General features: G+C 43.0%; 3 protein-coding genes across 3 annotated transcripts in view; 2 read left to right on the top strand and 1 right to left on the bottom strand.

Moving 5' to 3' along the window:
* The window catches only part of LOC115415818 (spindlin-1-like), a 14204-nt gene extending 13881 nt beyond the window's left edge, over nt 1-323 (top strand). Inside the window, exon 7 of the mRNA XM_030129457.1 lies at nt 40-323. Coding sequence (XP_029985317.1) covers nt 40-239 — 200 coding nt within the window. The 3' untranslated portion in view covers nt 240-323. The remainder of the gene's footprint in view (nt 1-39) is intronic.
* A 5576-nt stretch (nt 324-5899) lies between these two features.
* On the bottom strand, nt 5900-12071 carry LOC115415814 (dnaJ homolog subfamily C member 25-like). The gene is given in 6 exon segments (XM_030129453.1): nt 5900-6486; nt 7861-7960; nt 8320-8480; nt 8482-8691; nt 9977-10129; nt 11683-12071. Coding segments are annotated over 6 exon segments (1086 nt in total). The 5' UTR covers nt 12022-12071; the 3' UTR covers nt 5900-6363.
* Nucleotides 12072-19003: 6932 nt separating this feature from the next.
* Nucleotides 19004-20000, top strand: part of LOC115415816 (GTPase IMAP family member 7-like) — a 1605-nt gene continuing 608 nt past the window's right edge. Inside the window, exons 1-2 of the mRNA XM_030129455.1 lie at nt 19004-19589; nt 19693-20000. The exon at nt 19693-20000 is cut by the window's right edge and continues 608 nt beyond it. Of these exons, the coding sequence (XP_029985315.1) occupies nt 19562-19589; nt 19693-20000 (336 nt within the window). The 5' untranslated portion in view covers nt 19004-19561. The remainder of the gene's footprint in view (nt 19590-19692) is intronic.

Below are 20000 nucleotides of genomic sequence, written 5' to 3'. Positions count from 1 at the left end.
TTCTGCTGTGTTTACATCTGTGTGTCTCTGTTGCCGTAGACGACAGCGTCCCTGCGGAGCGTGAGCCTGGTGAGGTGGTGGACAGTCTGGTGGGAAAACAGGTGGAATACGCCAAAGAAGACGGCGGCAAACGGACGGGCATGGTCATCCACCAGGTGGAGGCCAAACCCTCCGTTTACTTCATCAAGTTCGACGACGACTTCCTCATTTACGTCTACGATCTGGTCAAAACTTCGTAAGGCTCCGTCGACATCCCCAAGCCCCGCCCCCTTAAAGACATAAACTGACTGAAGCATCTGATCAGCATCAGAACATCACAGACTGAAAAAGCACCAGACAGAGCCGGAGCTGGACCCAGAGCCGGACCTGGTTCTGGGTCCGAAACCACAAAAGAAAAACAAGAACAGTTCGGTTTCAGAAGAACCTTTCAAAATAATACGCCATGTTTTTACCAAACCCTTCCAAGGCTGCGGTTGGTCCTGAAAGAACCACATCTGAAAAATGACTGAAGGACACACGACCAAGACTGTCCAGCAGAGTTTGGACAAAGACTGTCCACACACTGCTGGACAGTCTTGGTCCATCAGGTCCAGTTTGTGTAAACTGTGTCCACATTCAAACCAGTTCAATGTAATGAACAAATCTGGTCTTTAGTCCCAGAACTCCTCATGGACCTTAAACCCAGTCCTTGGTTCTGATCCAGTATTAACAGATCTAAAGCTGGATTGGTTCTGACCTTTGCAGAAAACTGTTCTTGGTAAAAAAAAATAAAGACTGAGATTTAAAGACTCTGTATGAAAACGGTTGCTATAGTAACGAGACTCCACACTGACCCCCATATTTGAAGTCCATCCTAACAGTGACTTTAGGCCCGTTTGGACTCTGAATCTGCTCACATAGAGTTAGACTGAAGTGGATTAAAGTTCAGTCTGACAAAACAAGTCAATTATGTGGACAAAAGTGTTGGGACAGATGTCCTAAATGTTGTCCTTATAGTTTATGGAGGTGAGACCATCATGTGTCCCAACACTTTTGTCCGTGTTGAGTAAATTTAGTCCAAACCACCACAGCCACAGTTTGAACCTGTTAGAGGTTCATCTGTTCAGTGTTTATAAGGTCCGTCAGCCGCACACCAAACATCTGTCTCCTGTTTTGATGTTGGACAAATAAATGTAAGAACAGAAGTGGAGGTGTGGGCGGAGACACCGTGTGGGCAGGGACACCGTGTGGATGGCGTGCGGCCGGCCGGTGTGCGTGTGCAGATGTCCAGACGGTTCCTAAACTGTCCAGACGGTTCCTAAACTGTCCTGACGGTTCCTAAACTGTCCAGACGGTTCCTAAACTGTCCTGACGGTTCCTAAACTGTCCAGACGGTTCCTAAACTGTCCAGACGGTTCCTAAACTGTCCTGACGGTTCCTAAACTGTCCAGACGGTTCCTAAACTGTCCTGACGGTTCCTAAACTGTCCAGACGGTTCCTAAACTGTCCAGACGGTTCCTAAACTGTCCTGACGGTTCCTAAACTGTCCAGACGGTTCCTAAACTGTCCAGACGGTTCCTAAACTGTCCTGACGGTTCCTAAACTGTCCTGACGGTTCCTAAACTGTCCAGACGGTTCCTAAACTGTCCAGACGGTTCCTAAACTGTCCTGACGGTTCCTAAACTGTCCAGACGGTTCCTAAACTGTCCTGACGGTTCCTAAACTGTCCAGACGGTTCCTAAACTGTCCAGACGGTTCCTAAACTGTCCTGACGGTTCCTAAACTGTCCTGACGGTTCCTAAACTGTCCTGACGGTTCCTAAACTGTCCTGACGGTTCCTAAACTGTCCTGACGGTTCCTAAACTGTCCTGACGGTTCCTAAACTGTCCCGTGCTTCTTCATCAGCTTCATCTGGTTCAGACTGAAGCGAACCGTCCTCATCTGCAGTTTAAAAACCAAACGGCGGCAGAACTGTGTCGTTTTTGCTTCGACCATTTGCCAAAACTTTGTGGTGACGTCGTTCATGTTCAAGACGATCAGAGCTTCTTTTTGTTTTTGTTTTGTGATTTCACTGAAGCCTTCGGATTCGCTCTCATGTCGTCTTTGATAAAGCTGGAAAATAACGAAACTGAAACTGAAACTTGGCCAAAGTGTTTTTTCTGAGCGTCATCGTCCTGGTTCCATGGATGGACTTTACTTTGGCACAGTCATGGTTTTTTTAATTTTTATTTTTTAAAGCAGCTGAATTGGTGGACCTTAAACCAGTGTGAATATTCGTTTCAACAAAAAAAGAAAAACCGCGTCGCAGCGTTGGAGTTTCATGGACATGTGGGTTGAATCCGCTTCATCCTGATGAAACCAACCAAAAACAAAAGGAACGCACCTGTGTCCTGTGGGCGGAGCAGGCGCTGGTCAGGTGGGCGTGTCCAGGACGCGGTGGTTCATATATGAAGAGATTCAACAATGAAGGTTTAGTTTTTTCACACGTACAGTTCATTTGAGTGGATTCACGCAGACTGAAGGTTTTCAATAAAAAACTGTTCAAACGTAAAGAACTGATGAAACGAAGGAACGTCTGAAGTTTTATTGAACTGGTCAGTGACAAAAAAACAAACAAAAAAAAAAACCAAACAAAACCATGGAGTCTGTGGAAAAACACGTTTGAGTAACTGAGACTAAAAAAGTCCATTTGAGCCACATTTGAGTCCTAAAGTATTTGGACAGAGATAATCCACCACCCACAGGTTTGTGTCCCAATATTTTTGGACACAATGGTTAAAAGTGACAGTAAGAATTGAATTAGCAGCAGAAGTATGGAAGTAAATCTGTCTCATCAGATTTTGAATTATAAAAGCCACTGAATTTCTAGCACTGAAATTAAGTGTCTGAATTTTTTGTCTCTCAGTTTAACTATGTTCATAAATTTAGAATAAAAAAAATTCAGACACAAAAAGTTCAGACGCAAAAAATTCAGATGCAAAAAATTCCAATCACACACCAGGACACCGAGGATAAGCAACTGATTCTATCTCAAGTCGAACCGACAGCCAGCCAGTCCAGTTAGGTTAGGTTGGTCATGTGACACCGATGCAGGAAGACGGTCAGCACAGATGTGTGATCTGGATGTTTTTTTATTCTGAATGTGGGAACATAGGTGAATTCAGAGACAAAAAATTCAGATACTTCATTTCAGTGCAAAAAAAATGTGATTGCTGGAAATTCAGTGGCTTTTATAATTCTAAATCTGATGAGACAGGTGGACTTCCGTACAGAAGTCAAATATATGGACAAAAGTATTTGGACACTCGTCCCTAACATTGTCACAGATGTTTATGTAGCCGTGACGTCAAGTGTCCAAAAACTTTTGTCCACATACTGTGAATTTAACAAAACTGGTTTTAATTATTCAAACCCTGAAAGTTTGGAGACATATTAGAAAATATGAAACTAAACAGTGACGTGGAAACGTAACGGAAAACACTTTGCATTATGGGAAATGTAGGAGTTTTCCCTCAGTTTTTTTTAAATTTGATCCAAATGAGAATAAACGTGACTCTTTCAGTGTTTTGGGCAGATTTTACACAAATAAAGGTTCTTTTAATCGTCCGTTTTGTTCAAGCACTTTAACGCAGCGTCTTTACCCAGTCGACGAGCCACCGTGCATCATGGGATAGGTCGACGGAAAACCTTCAGTCTGCATGGGTCCGGTGATGTCGTTAGTTGCCGGGCAGATTAAAGCTGTGAGCGTACCGGCCGTAGACAGAGCCGCTGGGTGGGGTCTAAAGCCTGGTTCAGAGTGGGTGGGGTCTAAAGCCTGGTTCAGAGTGGGTGGGGTCTAAAGCCTGGTTCAGAGTGGGTGGGGTCTAAAGCCTGGTTCAGAGTGGGTGGGGTCTAAAGCCTGGTTCAGAGTGGGTGGGGTCTAAAGCCTGGGTCAGAGTGGGTGGGGTCTAAAGCCTGGGTCAGAGTGGGTGGGGTCTAAAGCCTGGTTCAGAGTGGGTGGGGTCTAAAGCCTGGGTCAGAGTGGGTAGGGTCTAAAGCCTGGTTCCCAGCGGCTCGGTCCGGTCGGGTGTCTTTGCTCTTTGAACAGATTCTTCTTGTTGTTGATGTTGGAATGACGTGGGCCTTGGATTCTCCTTCTGCCTTGTATCGTTTGTTTTTGTATGTTTTAAACTGTATGTTAATAATTTTTATCGTTAATGGAATCCTGCCTCTGTGTCCTGTTTTCTGTTTTAGTCTGATTTACAGGATTTATATGCTGAACCTCTGGATCAGGGGTGTCAAACTCACTTTCTTCCGGGGGGGGGGGGCACATTCAGCCCAATTTAATCTGCAGTGGGCCGGACCAGTACAATAATACCATGATAGCCAATAAATAATGACAACTACAAATGGTTTTAGTACAAAAAGTTACATTCAATTACGCCAATATTTACATTTACAAACCATCCAAACAAAAAGGATGTGAATAACCTGAAAAAATGAAATTTGTTAAGAAATATAAGTACAATTTTATCAATATTGTGCTTCAACTTATCATTTATACATATGCATTACAGATCAGATCTACAAAGGCACAAAACTTTTAGTAACAGGCAGAATATTGTTAAAATTGTACTTATTTTTCATGTTGTTCACATTTTATTGTAAGGGTTAATAGATTATTTTACTTTAGATCACTTTGGGCTAAAACCAGTTCAACACCTTTGACTGTTCATATCTTCAGTGTCATTTTTGCACCACGAGCCGGATTGGAACCTTTTGTGCAAGGTTATGATCATTAATGAAAACTAACGAAATGACCAAAACTAGAATTGTAAAAACATTTTCATTAACTGAAACAAATAAAAACTATAATTAAAAGAAAAAAAACATAACTAACTGAAACTGTATTGTGTGTTTACAAAACTAACTAGAACGGATAAAAATTATGGATAAAATTCCCTTCGTTTTCATCTTTGTCAATGTCGGATTGATACGAAAGCAATTTATTTCACTCTAGCAATTTTAGCTAGCGGCACCATTCGGTACTCGATGCTCCGTCACTTGTGTTCACTTGTGGTTTCCAGTCGTCTTCTGGTCCCCACTCTACCTGGAAACATGGAGACTAAAGCAGCAGAGTCCTGTCTGGGATTGATTTGAATAGGAGCACAGAGAAGAAGAGAAAAAAAACTAAAACTAAACTAAAACTAAGCATTTAGAAAAAAACGAAAACTAATAAAAACTATCAAACCTGCTCTAAAAACGAATTAAAATGAACTGAATTAGAGAAAAAAAAAGTTCAAACTAAATCAAACTAAACTAGAATGAAAAATCCAAAACTATTAGAACCTTGTCTCCAGTAATCCGACAATGTAATGACATGCAGTTTGAACTTTTTCTGATTTTTTTGTAGCTTCTTTAGATTGTGTTAGTTCATGTAACCTGTTTGATTATTGGCTTCTCCATTCAAGACACAGTCTTGTACAGTTATGTTCTTGCCTTGCTCCTTTGTGAAGAAAAATGTGGTATTCAAGGCCATGGGAAAAAATGCCCAAAAACATTCAGGTCGAATGGTAGACCTCCCACAGGACTCAGACCTGCTGGCTCTTCTTGGGGAACCCAAATCCTACCGTGTGCATTGGAATATTTTTGGAAATCTAGCATGCTTATGCGGATTTTTTTGACTAAATAGCCAGACACACTACAAGTTTCCAAAGAGCACCTGTGGACAATCACCAAGAAGACCCAGCAGCACTTCCACTCTGTTGGATTAGACTATTAGAACCTTGGTTTGGAGGTCCGGTTCTGGCCCACGGACCACATGTTTGACACCTGTGATGTAGACAGTTAAGCTAACGATGCTAATGCTAAGTGTCTCTAGCGGACAAATGCAGGTGTTTGAATAAAACCGTCTGTTTGTGGACACATTTACACAAAGGCCTCAGTTTCATATTTTTATTTGTACAACTGTTCAAAAACACGTTCATGGATCTGAAGCTTCTGTGGAACGCCACAAAAATAGAGTTTTATTGAACGAACGTCCGTAAAACTGAACACGGATCAAAAACGTGGGTTTATTGGTTTAGACTTCTGCGTTTGCGTCCAGGTTTGTTCAGATTCAACATAAATACACAGACTCTTCACTGGTTTGACATTTCCGGCCTTAAACGGACCCTCCAACGCAGCGGGCGGTGTCCGACACCCCAAGGACACGCCCATCGAACGGCGTCCGATGGTTAAAAAAATGAAGAAACCCAGTCATAGAAAACCAGCCGGCCCCGCCTCCATTTACGAAAATATCTCTGACTATAGAAAGAGGCGGAGCTTGTGTCTGTACATGGCGGTGTCCGTGGGCGGCGCTGCTGAGGCAGCTGCTGCGGGGTCCGACGTCGGCGTGGGCGTCGGTCAGTCGTCAATGAAGGTGAGGCGCCCCGGACCCTCGTTCTTCATCCAGCGCCGGTAACGCTTCATCCGGGGGTCGGTGGCCATCTTCACCTTCATCTCCTCCTCCTGCTCCTGCCGGTAAATCTGGAAGAGAGGGGGGGGGGGGGGGGGGTCAGGGGTCAGAACCTCAGAGGACCTGATGACATCACACCTGGACCACGCCCCCTCCAACTTTTACTGATCCACATTTATTTGTTAATTCTGCTTTAATTGGTTCAGTTGATCAAAGGTTTGACAGCTTTAAGCATCTGGTGTCCAGGTGGGCGTGTCCAGGTGGGCGTGTCTCAAAGCTTCACACATTCATTTAAACCCATTCTGTCCTTTACATTCATTTCAACTTATTCATGCATTTGTACTTTCAGTCTGTTCAGTTTGTGTTTATACTTTTATTTCCTGTCAAATTAAATGTTATTATTTATAATCACAGACACAGAATCTATTTATCTATAAGTTCACGTTTGTCTGTTTAAATTCTGATCCATCCACTAAATCCATCCCATAATAAACAGTTAAATTCCTACACTAACACCCTTTGACCAGTGAGTACAAATACACACTGACACATTGAACATTTGACCAAAAGTAATAAGAATAACACCCAGTGTTGGAGTGAATCACAGACAGATGAAACATAATAAAATAAAACAAAATAAATAATAATATAATTTATTCCTAAATGTTTTTTTTTTATGTTTTTTTGTATCATGCATCTGGTTTGTTTCCATTTAAAGGGTTAAATCTGACAGTTATTGAATATTTGGTTTTATTATCTCCGCCAGGAGTATTCTGATGGCTTTCCTTTGTGTGCGTGCATGTTTGTTTGTTTGTTTGTTTGTTAGCAAGATAACTCAAAAAGTTATGGACGGATTTTCATGAAATTTTCAGTAAATGTTGATACTGGCACAAGGAAGAACTGATTGAATTTTGGTGGTGATCGGGGTGGGGGGTGGGGGGCAGATCTGTCTTGGTGGGGGTCTGCGCTCTCCGAGTGCTTTTCTTGTTTATGGATCAAGTTGATGAAACATTAAAAAAATGTAAAAAAGTTAAAAACCTATAAGACGTTCGTTTGTGCATATCATGGGCTGTAGTGGTTAAAGGGTTAAAGGTTTGAAACACTAGAGTGTGGATTTTCCAAAATGACTTTCACATCCTTTATACGAACACAAGTGGATTTGATCTGATTGGATGAAAATGAATGAACAAACCTTTAGTTTCAGATGATTTTCACGATGAAACTAAACAGTGAATGTCATCAGCACATGGAAGTGGGTCAGAACCGACTAGTATTATTATTATTATTATGTAGTATAGTGCTATTATTATTATTATATCGTTATGTAGTATATTGCTATTATTATATATTATTATTATTATTATATTGCTGTTGTTATTATTATTACTATTATTATTCTATTGACTTTAAATGTGCGTTTTTCGCTGTTTTCCGTTCGTACAAACCTCATATTTTTCTTTGATCCACAGCTGCTTCTTCAGAAACGTTTCTCGGGTGTTTTCGTCCAAACTGTCGAACTGAGACTGAGACATCCTCATGTTCCTCCTGAAGGACAAACAAGCACAGAGGCATCATGGGAAACGGCACCGCTCAAAAACACGACACAACTAACAAACCACCACCACAGAGCGCTGACGTCTACGACGATCAGACACAAAGAACAAACAAGTAAACAATGAGAAAACAAACAAATAATAATAATAATGATAATAATAATAATAATAATAATAATAATATACAGTAAACACATGGTTGTCATGGTAACCATGATTCCACGACCCACTTTTTGACTTGACCCCAAGTTTGGAAAAAGCAGGTTTAGGCTGACGCCCACATTCCAGACCTGGACCAGGTCCAGACAGTTAACCCGGTCTGACCCGGCCCGGCCCTGCCCAGTCCCTCACCTGATGAGGTAGAGCTTCTCCTGGTCTCCGTAGTGGTCTCGTCGGACGGTGAAGCGGTAGAACCAGGACACGGACCAGGCCACGTAGGTGGTGACGTAGTACGGACAGAGGACGATCTGACACAGCAGCAGGTCCGACAGGTTGGGCTTCTGGTACCCCCCCCTTTATGTCGATCTTGTTCTTGATGATGTCTCGGATCACCTCCTCCTCCTGCTCCCGGATCTCCTCCTTGGAGCGCCGGTTCTTGCCCTTCTCCTTGGTCCGGTTCAGGAGGCCCTGCTGCCGGGCGATCTCTGTGGCCTGGATCCGGTATTTAGGGACGGTCACCAGGTAGTTGATGGCCTCATTATAACTGCTGTGCCAACTGTAGTACTGACGACAGACAGACAGACAGGAGACAGAGGTGAGACAGGAGACAGAGGTGAGACAGGAGACAGAGGTGAGACAGGTCTGAGGACAGAGGTGAGACAGGAGACAGAGGTGAGACAGGAGACAGAGGTGAGACAGACAGACAGAGGTGAGACAGGTCTGAGGACAGAGGTGAGACAGACAGACAGAGGTGAGACAGGAGACAGAGGTGAGACAGGTCTGAGGACAGAGGTGAGACAGGAGACAGAGGTGAGACAGGAGACAGAGGTGAGACAGACAGACAGAGGTGAGACAGGTCTGAGGACAGAGGTGAGACAGGAGACAGAGGTGAGACAGGAGACAGAGGTGAGACAGACAGACAGAGGTGAGACAGGTCTGAGGACAGAGGTGAGACAGGAGACAGAGGTGAGACAGGTCTGAGGACAGAGGTGAGACAGGAGACAGAGGTGAGACAGACAGACAGAGGTGAGACAGACAGACAGAGGTGAGACAGGTCTGAGGACAGAGGTGAGACAGACAGACAGAGGTGAGACAGGAGACAGAGGTGAGACAGGTCTGAGGACAGAGGTGAGACAGACAGACAGAGGTGAGACAGGAGACAGAGGTGAGACAGGTCTGAGGACAGAGGTGAGACAGGAGACAGAGGTGAGACAGGAGACAGAGGTGAGACAGACAGACAGAGGTGAGACAGGTCTGAGGACAGAGGTGAGACAGGAGACAGAGGTGAGACAGGAGACAGAGGTGAGACAGGTCTGAGGACAGAGGTGAGACAGGAGACAGAGGTGAGACAGACAGACAGAGGTGAGACAGACAGACAGAGGTGAGACAGGTCTGAGGACAGAGGTGAGACAGACAGACAGAGGTGAGACAGGAGACAGAGGTGAGACAGGTCTGAGGACAGAGGTGAGACAGACAGACAGAGGTGAGACAGGAGACAGAGGTGAGACAGGTCTGAGGACAGAGGTGAGACAGGAGACAGAGGTGAGACAGGAGACAGAGGTGAGACAGACAGACAGAGGTGAGACAGGTCTGAGGACAGAGGTGAGACAGGAGACAGAGGTGAGACAGGAGACAGAGGTGAGACAGGTCTGAGGACAGAGGTGAGACAGGAGACAGAGGTGAGACAGACAGACAGAGGTGAGACAGACAGACAGAGGTGAGACAGGTCTGAGGACAGAGGTGAGACAGAGTATTTTGGAGTGGAGGGGACAGCAGAACTCCGTGCTCATCATGTCCTCCAGTGGAACCAGTCCAGGGGTGGGCCGTGACCTTTGACCTCCCGTCCTACCTGGAAGATGGAGATGGCGCAGATGGTGACCAGGATGACCACCCTGACGTCCACCTTGGGGGTCAGCTGGCGGCGGTAGTAGGCGTAGTAGTGTTGGTAGTACTCCTCTGGGTGGTCCAACATGTAGTCGTAGTCTCGACGCGTGTCCTCGTCCTGAAAAACAAACGGGTCGGTTCCACTGGACTCACAGGTTCTGTTCAACAGGAACCACCAACGAGCAATTAACGACTAATTAAACATAGAAGGAGGTGAACCTGGAGCAGGCCTGAATAAACAGAGCCGGTCTGTGTTTACTGACCCCCGTCTGTTTGTGTCGGATCAGGACGAACTGACATGAAACCCAACGATGACCTTTAACCCCTGAATCCTGTGGGCGGAGTCTGGGTTCCAGGTCAGTCTGACCCTCTGTCATCCACAGAAAGACCGCATTAGAGTTTTACCCAGAAAATAAAGGTTCAACGAATGACACTAATGTGACTGTGTCCATGAAATTCCACCTTAAACACAAACCTTTGATAACTCCACCTTAAACACAGACCTCTGATAATACCACCTTAAACACAGACCTCTGATAATACCACCTTAAACACAGACCTTTGATAATTCCACCTTAAACACAGACTTCTGATAATTCCACCTTAAACACAGACCTCTGATAATACCACCTTAAACACAGACCTCTGATAATACCACCTTAAACACAGACTTCTGATAATTCCACCTTAAACACAGACCTCTGATAATACCACCTTAAACACAGACCTCTGATAATACCACCTTAAACACAGACTTCTGATAATTCCACCTTAAACACAGACCTCTGATAATACCACCTTAAACACAGACCTCTGATAATACCACCTTAAATACAGACCTTTGATAATTCCACCTTAAACACAGACCTCTGATTATACCACCTTAAACACAGACCTCTGATAATTCCACCTTAAACACAGACCTCTGATAATACCACCTTAAACACAGACTTCTGATAATTCCACCTTAAACACAGACCTCTGATAATACCACCTTAAACACAGACTTCTGATAATTCCACCTTAAACACAGACCTCTGATAATACCACCTTAAACACAGACTTCTGATAATTCCACCTTAAACACAGACCTCTGATAATACCACCTTAAACACAGACCTCTGATAATACCACCTTAAACACAGACTTCTGATAATTCCACCTTAAACACAGACCTCTGATAATACCACCTTAAACACAGACCTCTGATAATACCACCTTAAATACAGACCTTTGATAATTCCACCTTAAACACAGACCTCTGATTATACCACCTTAAACACAGACCTCTGATAATTCCACCTTAAACACAGACCTCTGATAATACCACCTTAAACACAGACTTCTGATAATTCCACCTGATAATTCCACCTTAAACACAGACTTCTGATAATTCCACCTTAAACGCCGGGTCAAACACAAACAGTTGAATCCGTCTGGTTCTGGTCTAAACTCTGGTCCAACTGGACGGGACTCTGCTGGACTCTGCTGGACTACAGAGTCCAGTCCTGTGGTCCTTCAGGTCTTCCTCCTGTTGGACCAGATCCTGGGGCTGGTCTGGGTCCAGGTCACCCCAGTCTGGGTCAGGGTCTTGGTCTACATCCTCCACATGGACCGTCTCCTGGACCCGGACCTGGACCCGGACCGGGTCCTGCTCGGATCTCTACCCACCTTCAGGGTCTCGTAGGCGGTGGCTATCAGCAGGAACTTCCGCTGCGCCGACTCGGGGGTCTCCGCCTCCATCCCCGGCTCTCCGGGCCTGAACCGGTCCGGGTGGTACCGGCGGGCCAGCTGCCGGTACGCCCGGGCTATGTCCGCCTTGGCGGCCTCCCGGGTGACGCCGAGCACGTCGTAGCAGACCTCGGTTCCGCAGTACAGACCCTCCACCAGGGCCGAGGCCGCGGGCAGGGACACCAGGACCAGAACCGGGACCAGCAGCAGCGCCGCCGGCCGCCGGAGGGGCCCCCCGGTCCGGTCCGAGCCGCCGCTCCGCTCCGTGGATGCTGCCATCTCCGGAGCCCGGTCCGTCCTGTCGCACCGTCAACACGTCACCGAAGGAGGCGGCGCCCAGAGATGACGACACTCCGAAGGTCATGTGTGGACGGTTCCGTGAGAAGATGGACCAGGAACAGGACCAGGACCAGGACCAGGACCAGTCCTCCAGGGACACCAGGATCCAGACCAGGACGACCCGGAACCGGACACGGGACACGGAGACCCGGCCAGCGGGTGTGATGATGAAATAATCCAGGGCACAGGACCGGAACGGACCGGCACGGACAGATTGTGTATTTCTGTCCTCTGTTTAATTCACACATTATCTATAAAACCTATGAAACAAATGTACAAATGTGAATGTGTGTTCAACAGAAGAATATTCACTGTTTGTCTTTGAGTTTAAATAGAATTAAATCCGGAACACGTGACCCTCATGGAGCTGAGTTGGTTTGGTCAGAGGCATTCCTCTCATCACACAAACGATCTTCGTTTCAGGACACAATGATGACGCGACTCATACAGTGTGTCCAACTGCCGCCCCCTGGTGGAAACAGGAAGTACTGCACCATGAGAGAGAGAGAGAGAGAGAGAGAGAGAGAGAGAGAGAGAGAGAGAATGTGTGTGTGTGCGCGCGCGCGTGTGTGTATCTGTAACTATGTGTGTGTGTGTGTGTGTGTGTCTGTAACTATGTATGTGTGTGTGTGTCTGTAACTATGTGTGTGTGTGTCTGTGTGTATCTGTAACTATGTGTGTGTGTGTGTGTGTGTGTGTGTGTCTGTAACTATGTGTGTGTGTGTGTGTGTGTGTGTGTGTGTGTGTCTGTAACTATGTGTGTGTGTGTGTGTGTGTGTGTGTGTGTGTGTGTGTGTGTCTGTAACTATGTGTGTGTGTGTGTGTGTGTCTGTAACTATGTGTGTGTGTGTGTGTGTGTGTGTGTATCTGTAACTATGTGTGTGTGTGTGTGTGTGTGTGTGTGTCTGTAACTATGTGTGTGTGTGTGTGTGTGTGTGTGTGTGTGTGTGTGTCTGTAACTATGTGTGTGTGTGTGTGTGTGTGTCTGTGTGTATCTGTAACTATGTGTGTGTGTGTGTGTGTGTGTGTGTACCTTTCGTATCTCTACAGTATTTCTATCAAACGTCTTCATCTTTTTTCTTTGTATCTTTTCATTGTTGAATTAAACGTCTGCTGTTAAATCAGGTTTGTTTGTTTGTTGTTGTTGTTTTCAGTCTAGTTTTTCAGATGTTCTAGTTTCTTCTAAATCCCTGTCAGTGTGTTTGTGTTCAGTGAATATGAACGAACCTGCACACGTTCACACAGATCAGTTCATAAGGTCCGCCATCTTCACAGGTTTTCTGTGATTATTAGGTGTAAATATAACAATGTTTCTTTACATAAAACATTCAAAACTGAGGTTTGGAATAAACACAAAACTCAATGTTACAGAGAAATTTGACCTGTGTTTTAGCTGGTATTTGTTTTCATTTAGAAAAATAAGAACAATAATAATAATAATAGAATATTATTAATCATAAAACTAACATTACGTTTCCTGTCATGTACACAGACATGTCAGCCAGTTCATGAGACTGAAGGAAACAGACTTCATTTGTGCTTCAGTTTTGTCTGGGCCAGAATTTGTTCAGTTTTGCCCATTTTCATAACTCTTTTTTTTTTTTTTTTTTTTTTTTTTTTAATTTTCTAAATAAATTTGTTTGGGTTTTTTGTTTTTGTTAATTTTATAATTTCTTCTTTTTTTGTTCATCTTCTTCTTCTTCTTCTTCTTCTTCTTATTGTTATTATTATTATTATTATTATTATTTGTTCATCTTCTTCTTCTTCTTCTTCTTCTTCTTCTTCTTCTTCTTATTGTTATTATTATTATTATTATTATTTGTTCATCTTCTTCTTCTTCTTCTTCTTCTTCTTCTTCTTCTTCTTCTTCTTCTTCTTCCAGAAGCTCATTTGTGAGGTCACACACTGATGTTGGACAGAAGGCCTGGCTCTCAGTCTGCGCTCTAATTCATCCAAAGGTGTTCTGTGGGGTTGAGGTCAGGACTGTGTGCAGGCCAGTCCAGTTCATCCACACCAGACTCTGTCCTCCATGTCCAAATGGACCTTGCTTTGTGCACTGGTGCACAGTCATGTTGGAAGAGGAAGGGCCGGCTCCAAACTGTTCCCACAAAGTTGGGAGCATGGAATTGTCCCAAATGTCTTGTTCTGCTGAAGCATTCCCAGTTCCTTTCACTGGAACTAAGGGGCCCAGCCCAGCTCCTGAAAAACAACCCCACACCATAACCCCCCCTCCACCAAACTTTACACTCGGCACAATGCGCTCCCACAAGTATCGTTCTCCTGGAGACCGCCAAACCCAGACCCGTCCGTCAGATCGCCAGATGTAGAAGTGTGATTGGTCAGTCCAGAGAAGGCTCCTCCCCTGCTCTACAGTCCAGTGGCGGCGTGCTTCACACCACTGCATCCACCGCTGTGCATTGCACTTGCTGATGTATGGCTCGGATGCAGCTGTTGCCACGGAAACCCATTCCATGAAGCTCTGTGCGCACTGTTCTGGAGCTAATCTGAAGGACACATGAAGTTTGGAGGTCTGTACCATTGACTCTGCAGACAGTCGTCCACCTCTTCACACTCTGCGCCTCAGCATCCGCTGACCCCGCTCCGTCAGTTTCCGTGGCCGACCACTGCGTGGCTGAGTCACCGTCGTTCCCAAACACTTCCACTTTCTTATAATCCAGCTGACAGCTGACTGTGGAATATTTAGGAGCCAGGAAAGTTCACCACTGGATTTGTGTCACAGGTGGCATCCTATCACAGTTCCACGCTGGAATTCACTGAGCTCCTGAGAGAGACCCATTCTGTCCCAAATGTTTGTAAAAGCAGTCTGCATGCCTAGGGCTGGATTTAATCCACCTGTGGACATGGAAGGGACTGGAACAGCTGAGTCTGAGGATTGGGATGGAGGAGACTAGACTTTTGGAATATAGTGTATGTGTGTATATATATATATACACACACACACACACACAAATATATGTATACACACACACATATATATGTATACACACACATATATGTATACACACACATATATATGTATACACACACACATATATATGTATACACACACACATATATATGTATACACACACATATATGTATACACACACACACATATGTATACACACACACATATATGTATACACACACACATATATATATACACACACACATATATGTATACACACACACATATATATGTATACACACACACATATACGTATACATTTATCTAGCTATATACATACATACATACACACATCCACATATACCACTGACGATATATAACGGACATTTACAGTAACATAAATGGATAATCTTAATGCTAAGTTCAGCTGTTATTAAAAGGAAAATGGATTAATTGTGGACCGTTAGTTCATGACACTGTGAAACCACAGTCTGTGTGACTGAAGTCCATTAACGCTACAGCGTCACTGTGATTCTACACAGACTGCCTTTGATATTTGTTGTTTCTGTTCAGGTGAAGGTACGTCCCAGTAGGAACACTCATAGACTGTTTGACAGTGGGGCTGTTAGAAAATATCAGTTCTGCAATATATTGCAATATTTAATTTCACAATACTGTATCGATATTAAAAAAATTACTGTATCGATATTTTAAGGTATTTATTCAAATGCAGATATGGCAGAGGTTCATTTTAGTTTTTTGGTTTTCTTTATTGTTTATATCTTATTTATTAATATTTAACACCTTTTTTTTATTAAATAATGGTTATTTGAAGCATCCTAAAAGCACTTTTTACTGTTTCAGAGGCAGACGTTAGTTCCTTTGGAAACTAGGAGAATTAGGAAAAAAATGTGATACAGCATTACATCCTGTTCTGATCAAATAATGTGTTTAGTATTTATGCAGATTTCTGGTGTAATTCAATTCTTCCAGGAAATAATCATTAAAAAAAGAAACAGACAAAAAATTGCCTTTTAACACTATCATGATATATCGTGACATATCGTATCATGATCCTAATATTGTGATTTGTATCGTATCACCAGATTTTTGCCGATACACAGCCCTGTTTGACAGCGTGTGATTGTGGTGAAAATCAGACCAAGGGCAGGATGTGAACGGCAGAATGGAGCAGACGAAGGACATCCCACTCTTCCACTTCAGATTACTCCCATATTTTCATCAGTATTCCAGATTTCACATGTGGAAGCTGTGGGGTTTGGTTTGGGAGTCCTGGTCTTGTTCTGATCTGACTCTGTATCCGCAGGTTCTCCAAACCTCATCATCCAGAACTGAACCGATGTGAGCCGACCATCATCCACGTCTGCAGGTGGTGAGTCCGATGGGTTCAACACACATTCAGTCATTTCAACAGACCGGAGACCTGGACTGTACAGGACCTGGACTTTACAGGACCTGGACTGTACAGGACCTGGACTGTACAGGACCTGGACTTTACAGGACCTGGACTGTACAGGACCTGGACTGTACAGGACCTGGACTTTACAGGACCTGGACTGTACAGGACCTAGACTGTACAGGACCTGGACTTTACAGGACCTGGACTGTACAGGACCTGGACTGTACAGGACCTGGACTGTACAGGTCTGCTCTAGAAGGAGTCTGAAATCTGTGGCTTTGGATAAAAGCTGGAGTTACTGACGTTCTGTTCTGTCCAGAACCATCACCGCCTTCTGTGAGTGGGGAATACGTCACAGAGGATGCTGGGAAATGAAAAACAAAGGAAAAGATTCACTGTCTTCACCAACGACAGCCCAGATGTCATCCTACAGGACCTGCACGGAAGTATGGGAAACCACTGTACAGTCTGTTTATTTACAGTCTGTTTATTTACAGTCTGTTTATTTACAGTATGTTTATTTACAGTCCGTTTATTTACAGTCCGTTTATTTACAGTCTGTTTATTTACAGTCTGTTTATTTACAGTCTGTTTATTTACAGTCCGTTTATTTACAGTCTGTTTATTTACAGTCTGTTTATTTACAGTATGTTTATTTACAGTCTGTTTATTTACAGTATGTTTATTTCATCTATAACACCTGTGCTCAACCTGAAATTCTGTTTTCCAGACATTCCAGTTTCAGATCCTGTTCAAATGTTCAGATTCTGTTTGTTCAGAACTAACATCAGAACAGGATTTGCGTTCAAACAAAGGAACGAACACTATTGAATAAAAGAGTGTTAAAGAATAATAAATAAAATATAAACAAAAAAGAAAAACACAAAACAAAAATGAACCTCCACAATATCAGTATTTGAATAAATGCCTAAAAATATCGATACAGTACTTTTAATATCCATACAGTATGGTGAAATAAAATATTGCGACATATTGCAGAACCACTATTTTCTTCCAGCCCTATTTGACACCTGGACTGTACCTGACTCAGTACTACCCCCTATTGCACGGGCGATGCATTGCATTTTTACCCATCACCTGGCTCGGTTGCATTCAATGTGTCAATGATGACAGGAAATGAGTTGCCTCTGTAGGCAGCCGAAGCATCCTGTCAGCCCTGAATCTGCTGAAGTAAAGAACGACAGGCACCAGTTATGGAAAAACCCAAGCGTCTCCTTCTGGGAACCAGTCCAGCTCATAGTTTGAATGAAACCATGTGAAACAACCTGCACGACAGCTTCTGTGTTTTCTGATCCGACAAATGTCAGAGGCGTCTGTCACACAACACGTATGTGTCACGCAAATATACACCCACAGGAATGTTTTAATCTGTCAGAGCACGGTTTGGATCATCTACTGTACTTTACTAGGGCATGTTTTAGTGGAATGTTCATTAAATGAATGTAACAAGTACTTCATTTGTCAAAATAATAATAATAATAATAATAATAATAATAATAATAATAATAATAATAATAATAATAATAACAATAATAATAATAATAATAATGACAATAATAATAATAATAACAATAATAATAATAATAATAATAATGACAATAATAATAATAATAATAATAATAATAATAATAATGATAATAATAATAATAATAACAATAATAATAATAATAATAATAATAATAATAATAATAATGACAATAATAATAATAATAATAATAATAATAATAATAATAATAATAATAATAATAATAACAATAATAATAATAATAATGACAATAATAATAATAATAATAATAATAATGATAATAATAATAATAATAACAATAATAATAATAATAATAATAATAATAATAATAATAATGACAATAATAATAATAATAATAATAATAATGACAATAATAATAATAATAATAATAATAATAATGACAATAATAATAATAATAATAATAATAATAATAATAATAATAATAATAATAATACGGTGTAACTGATGGTCCATGTTATACGATGGTTTTAATCCTGTGCAGATCAGATCTGTGTTTGTGGGTGATTTTCATGGTTTTTCTGTTTCCCAGATGGCGATAATAGAGGCTCAGGTCAGTGTTCTGGATCCGTCTCAGTGGGTAAAGTCCAGTCAACTATGACTCTATCCAAAACCGAACTCAGTGTCTGAGTCCGAATAAACCTTTAAGGTAGAAGCTCAAAGTTTCCTCTGTATTTTCAGAACAGTTTTAGTGTCAAGAGAGGGAAAAAAACAAGCTGGTTGGAATTACAGGATTATTGTTTCGTCATCTGTGATTTGTGAGCTGTAGGGGGTTGATGTTTTGTTAAAGACACCAACGAAGTAAAGCGTGTCGGGTTTCAGTTGTTGTAAAGCGGTGCATCTTCGTGGAGGTTGGCGTTTAGTTTTACTGCAGTGGAAGCCAAATGATGTGAGTGGACCTGTTGAACCGGCGTCAGATTCCGTCAAACAGCATGCCGATGTGCGATGACCGTAAATCCTCTGTTCGCTGCTCGGAACAGGAATGTCGTGGTTGTTGGGAATCATTTTTCATCATTTACTGCCACTGTTATTTCCAGCTGACGAAGCCACCGGCATCTTTGCTGTTGTCATTCACATCCTACCTCTTGTTTTGGAGTTCATGTTCTTTTGTGTGCTAAAATAATTGGAGAATGGCGTACCATCAACACTCTAACGAAGGGCTGTCAAACATACAAAATACAAACCGGACCACCAGAGACTCCAGTCCCCCCCATGGGACGAAGATATCAACAATCAAGGATTTTGAATTCATTTTAGTTCACAGGCCACATACACACCAATTCAGTCTCAAGCAAGTGGGTCAGTCCAACCCATAATAACCTAAAAAATGTACTGAAAAATGGGAGTGGCCTGAAGAAATATGAGCAGCCGGAAATGTCTGAAAGTCTAAACGTCGAATCTGAACTAAAATGAGTTAGACAGTCCTGCTCTGATGTCAACACCCTGGTGTTCGAGGAGTACTTTTACAGAAAGTACTCTACGTTTCTGAACCAGTCATGAGCCAAGGGATCCGCCCAGTGGGTGGAGCCATGGAAAAACTCAAACTTGACAGCCTCATGTCCGCTGAGTCTGGATCAGTGAAGCAGAGATGGGCCACCGAGTCTCAATCCCAAGAGGTGAAGTCGGATCAGCTTCATATTCCTGTCGTATTTGTTTATTATTTGATACATTTTAATCACAGACGACCATAAATCACAGTGAAGTGTGTCTTCTTCGCAGGTCCGCCCGTGAGGATTGTGATGATCGGTAAAACAGGCGTCGGTAAGAGTGCAGTCGGAAACACCATAGTGAATAAAAAGGCCTTCATATCTCTGGAGAGTCCGGAGTCGGTGACGGCTCACTGTAGACACGCCCAGCTGGAAGGTGAGAAGAGGGAGGTCCACGTGGTCGACACCCCCGGGATCCTGGACACGTCCAAAAGCGTGGAAGTCGTGAAGAAAGAGATCATCAAGTGCATCCAGATGTCCACGCCCGGCCCCCACGTCTTCCTGCTGGTGCTACAGATCGGAAGGTTTACCAAAGAAGAA

The sequence above is a fragment of the Sphaeramia orbicularis genome, unplaced genomic scaffold (genome assembly GCF_902148855.1).
Source record: "Sphaeramia orbicularis unplaced genomic scaffold, fSphaOr1.1, whole genome shotgun sequence".
NCBI classification, from domain to species: domain Eukaryota; kingdom Metazoa; phylum Chordata; class Actinopteri; order Kurtiformes; family Apogonidae; genus Sphaeramia; species Sphaeramia orbicularis.
This window is presented reverse-complemented; position numbering and strand designations above follow the sequence as displayed.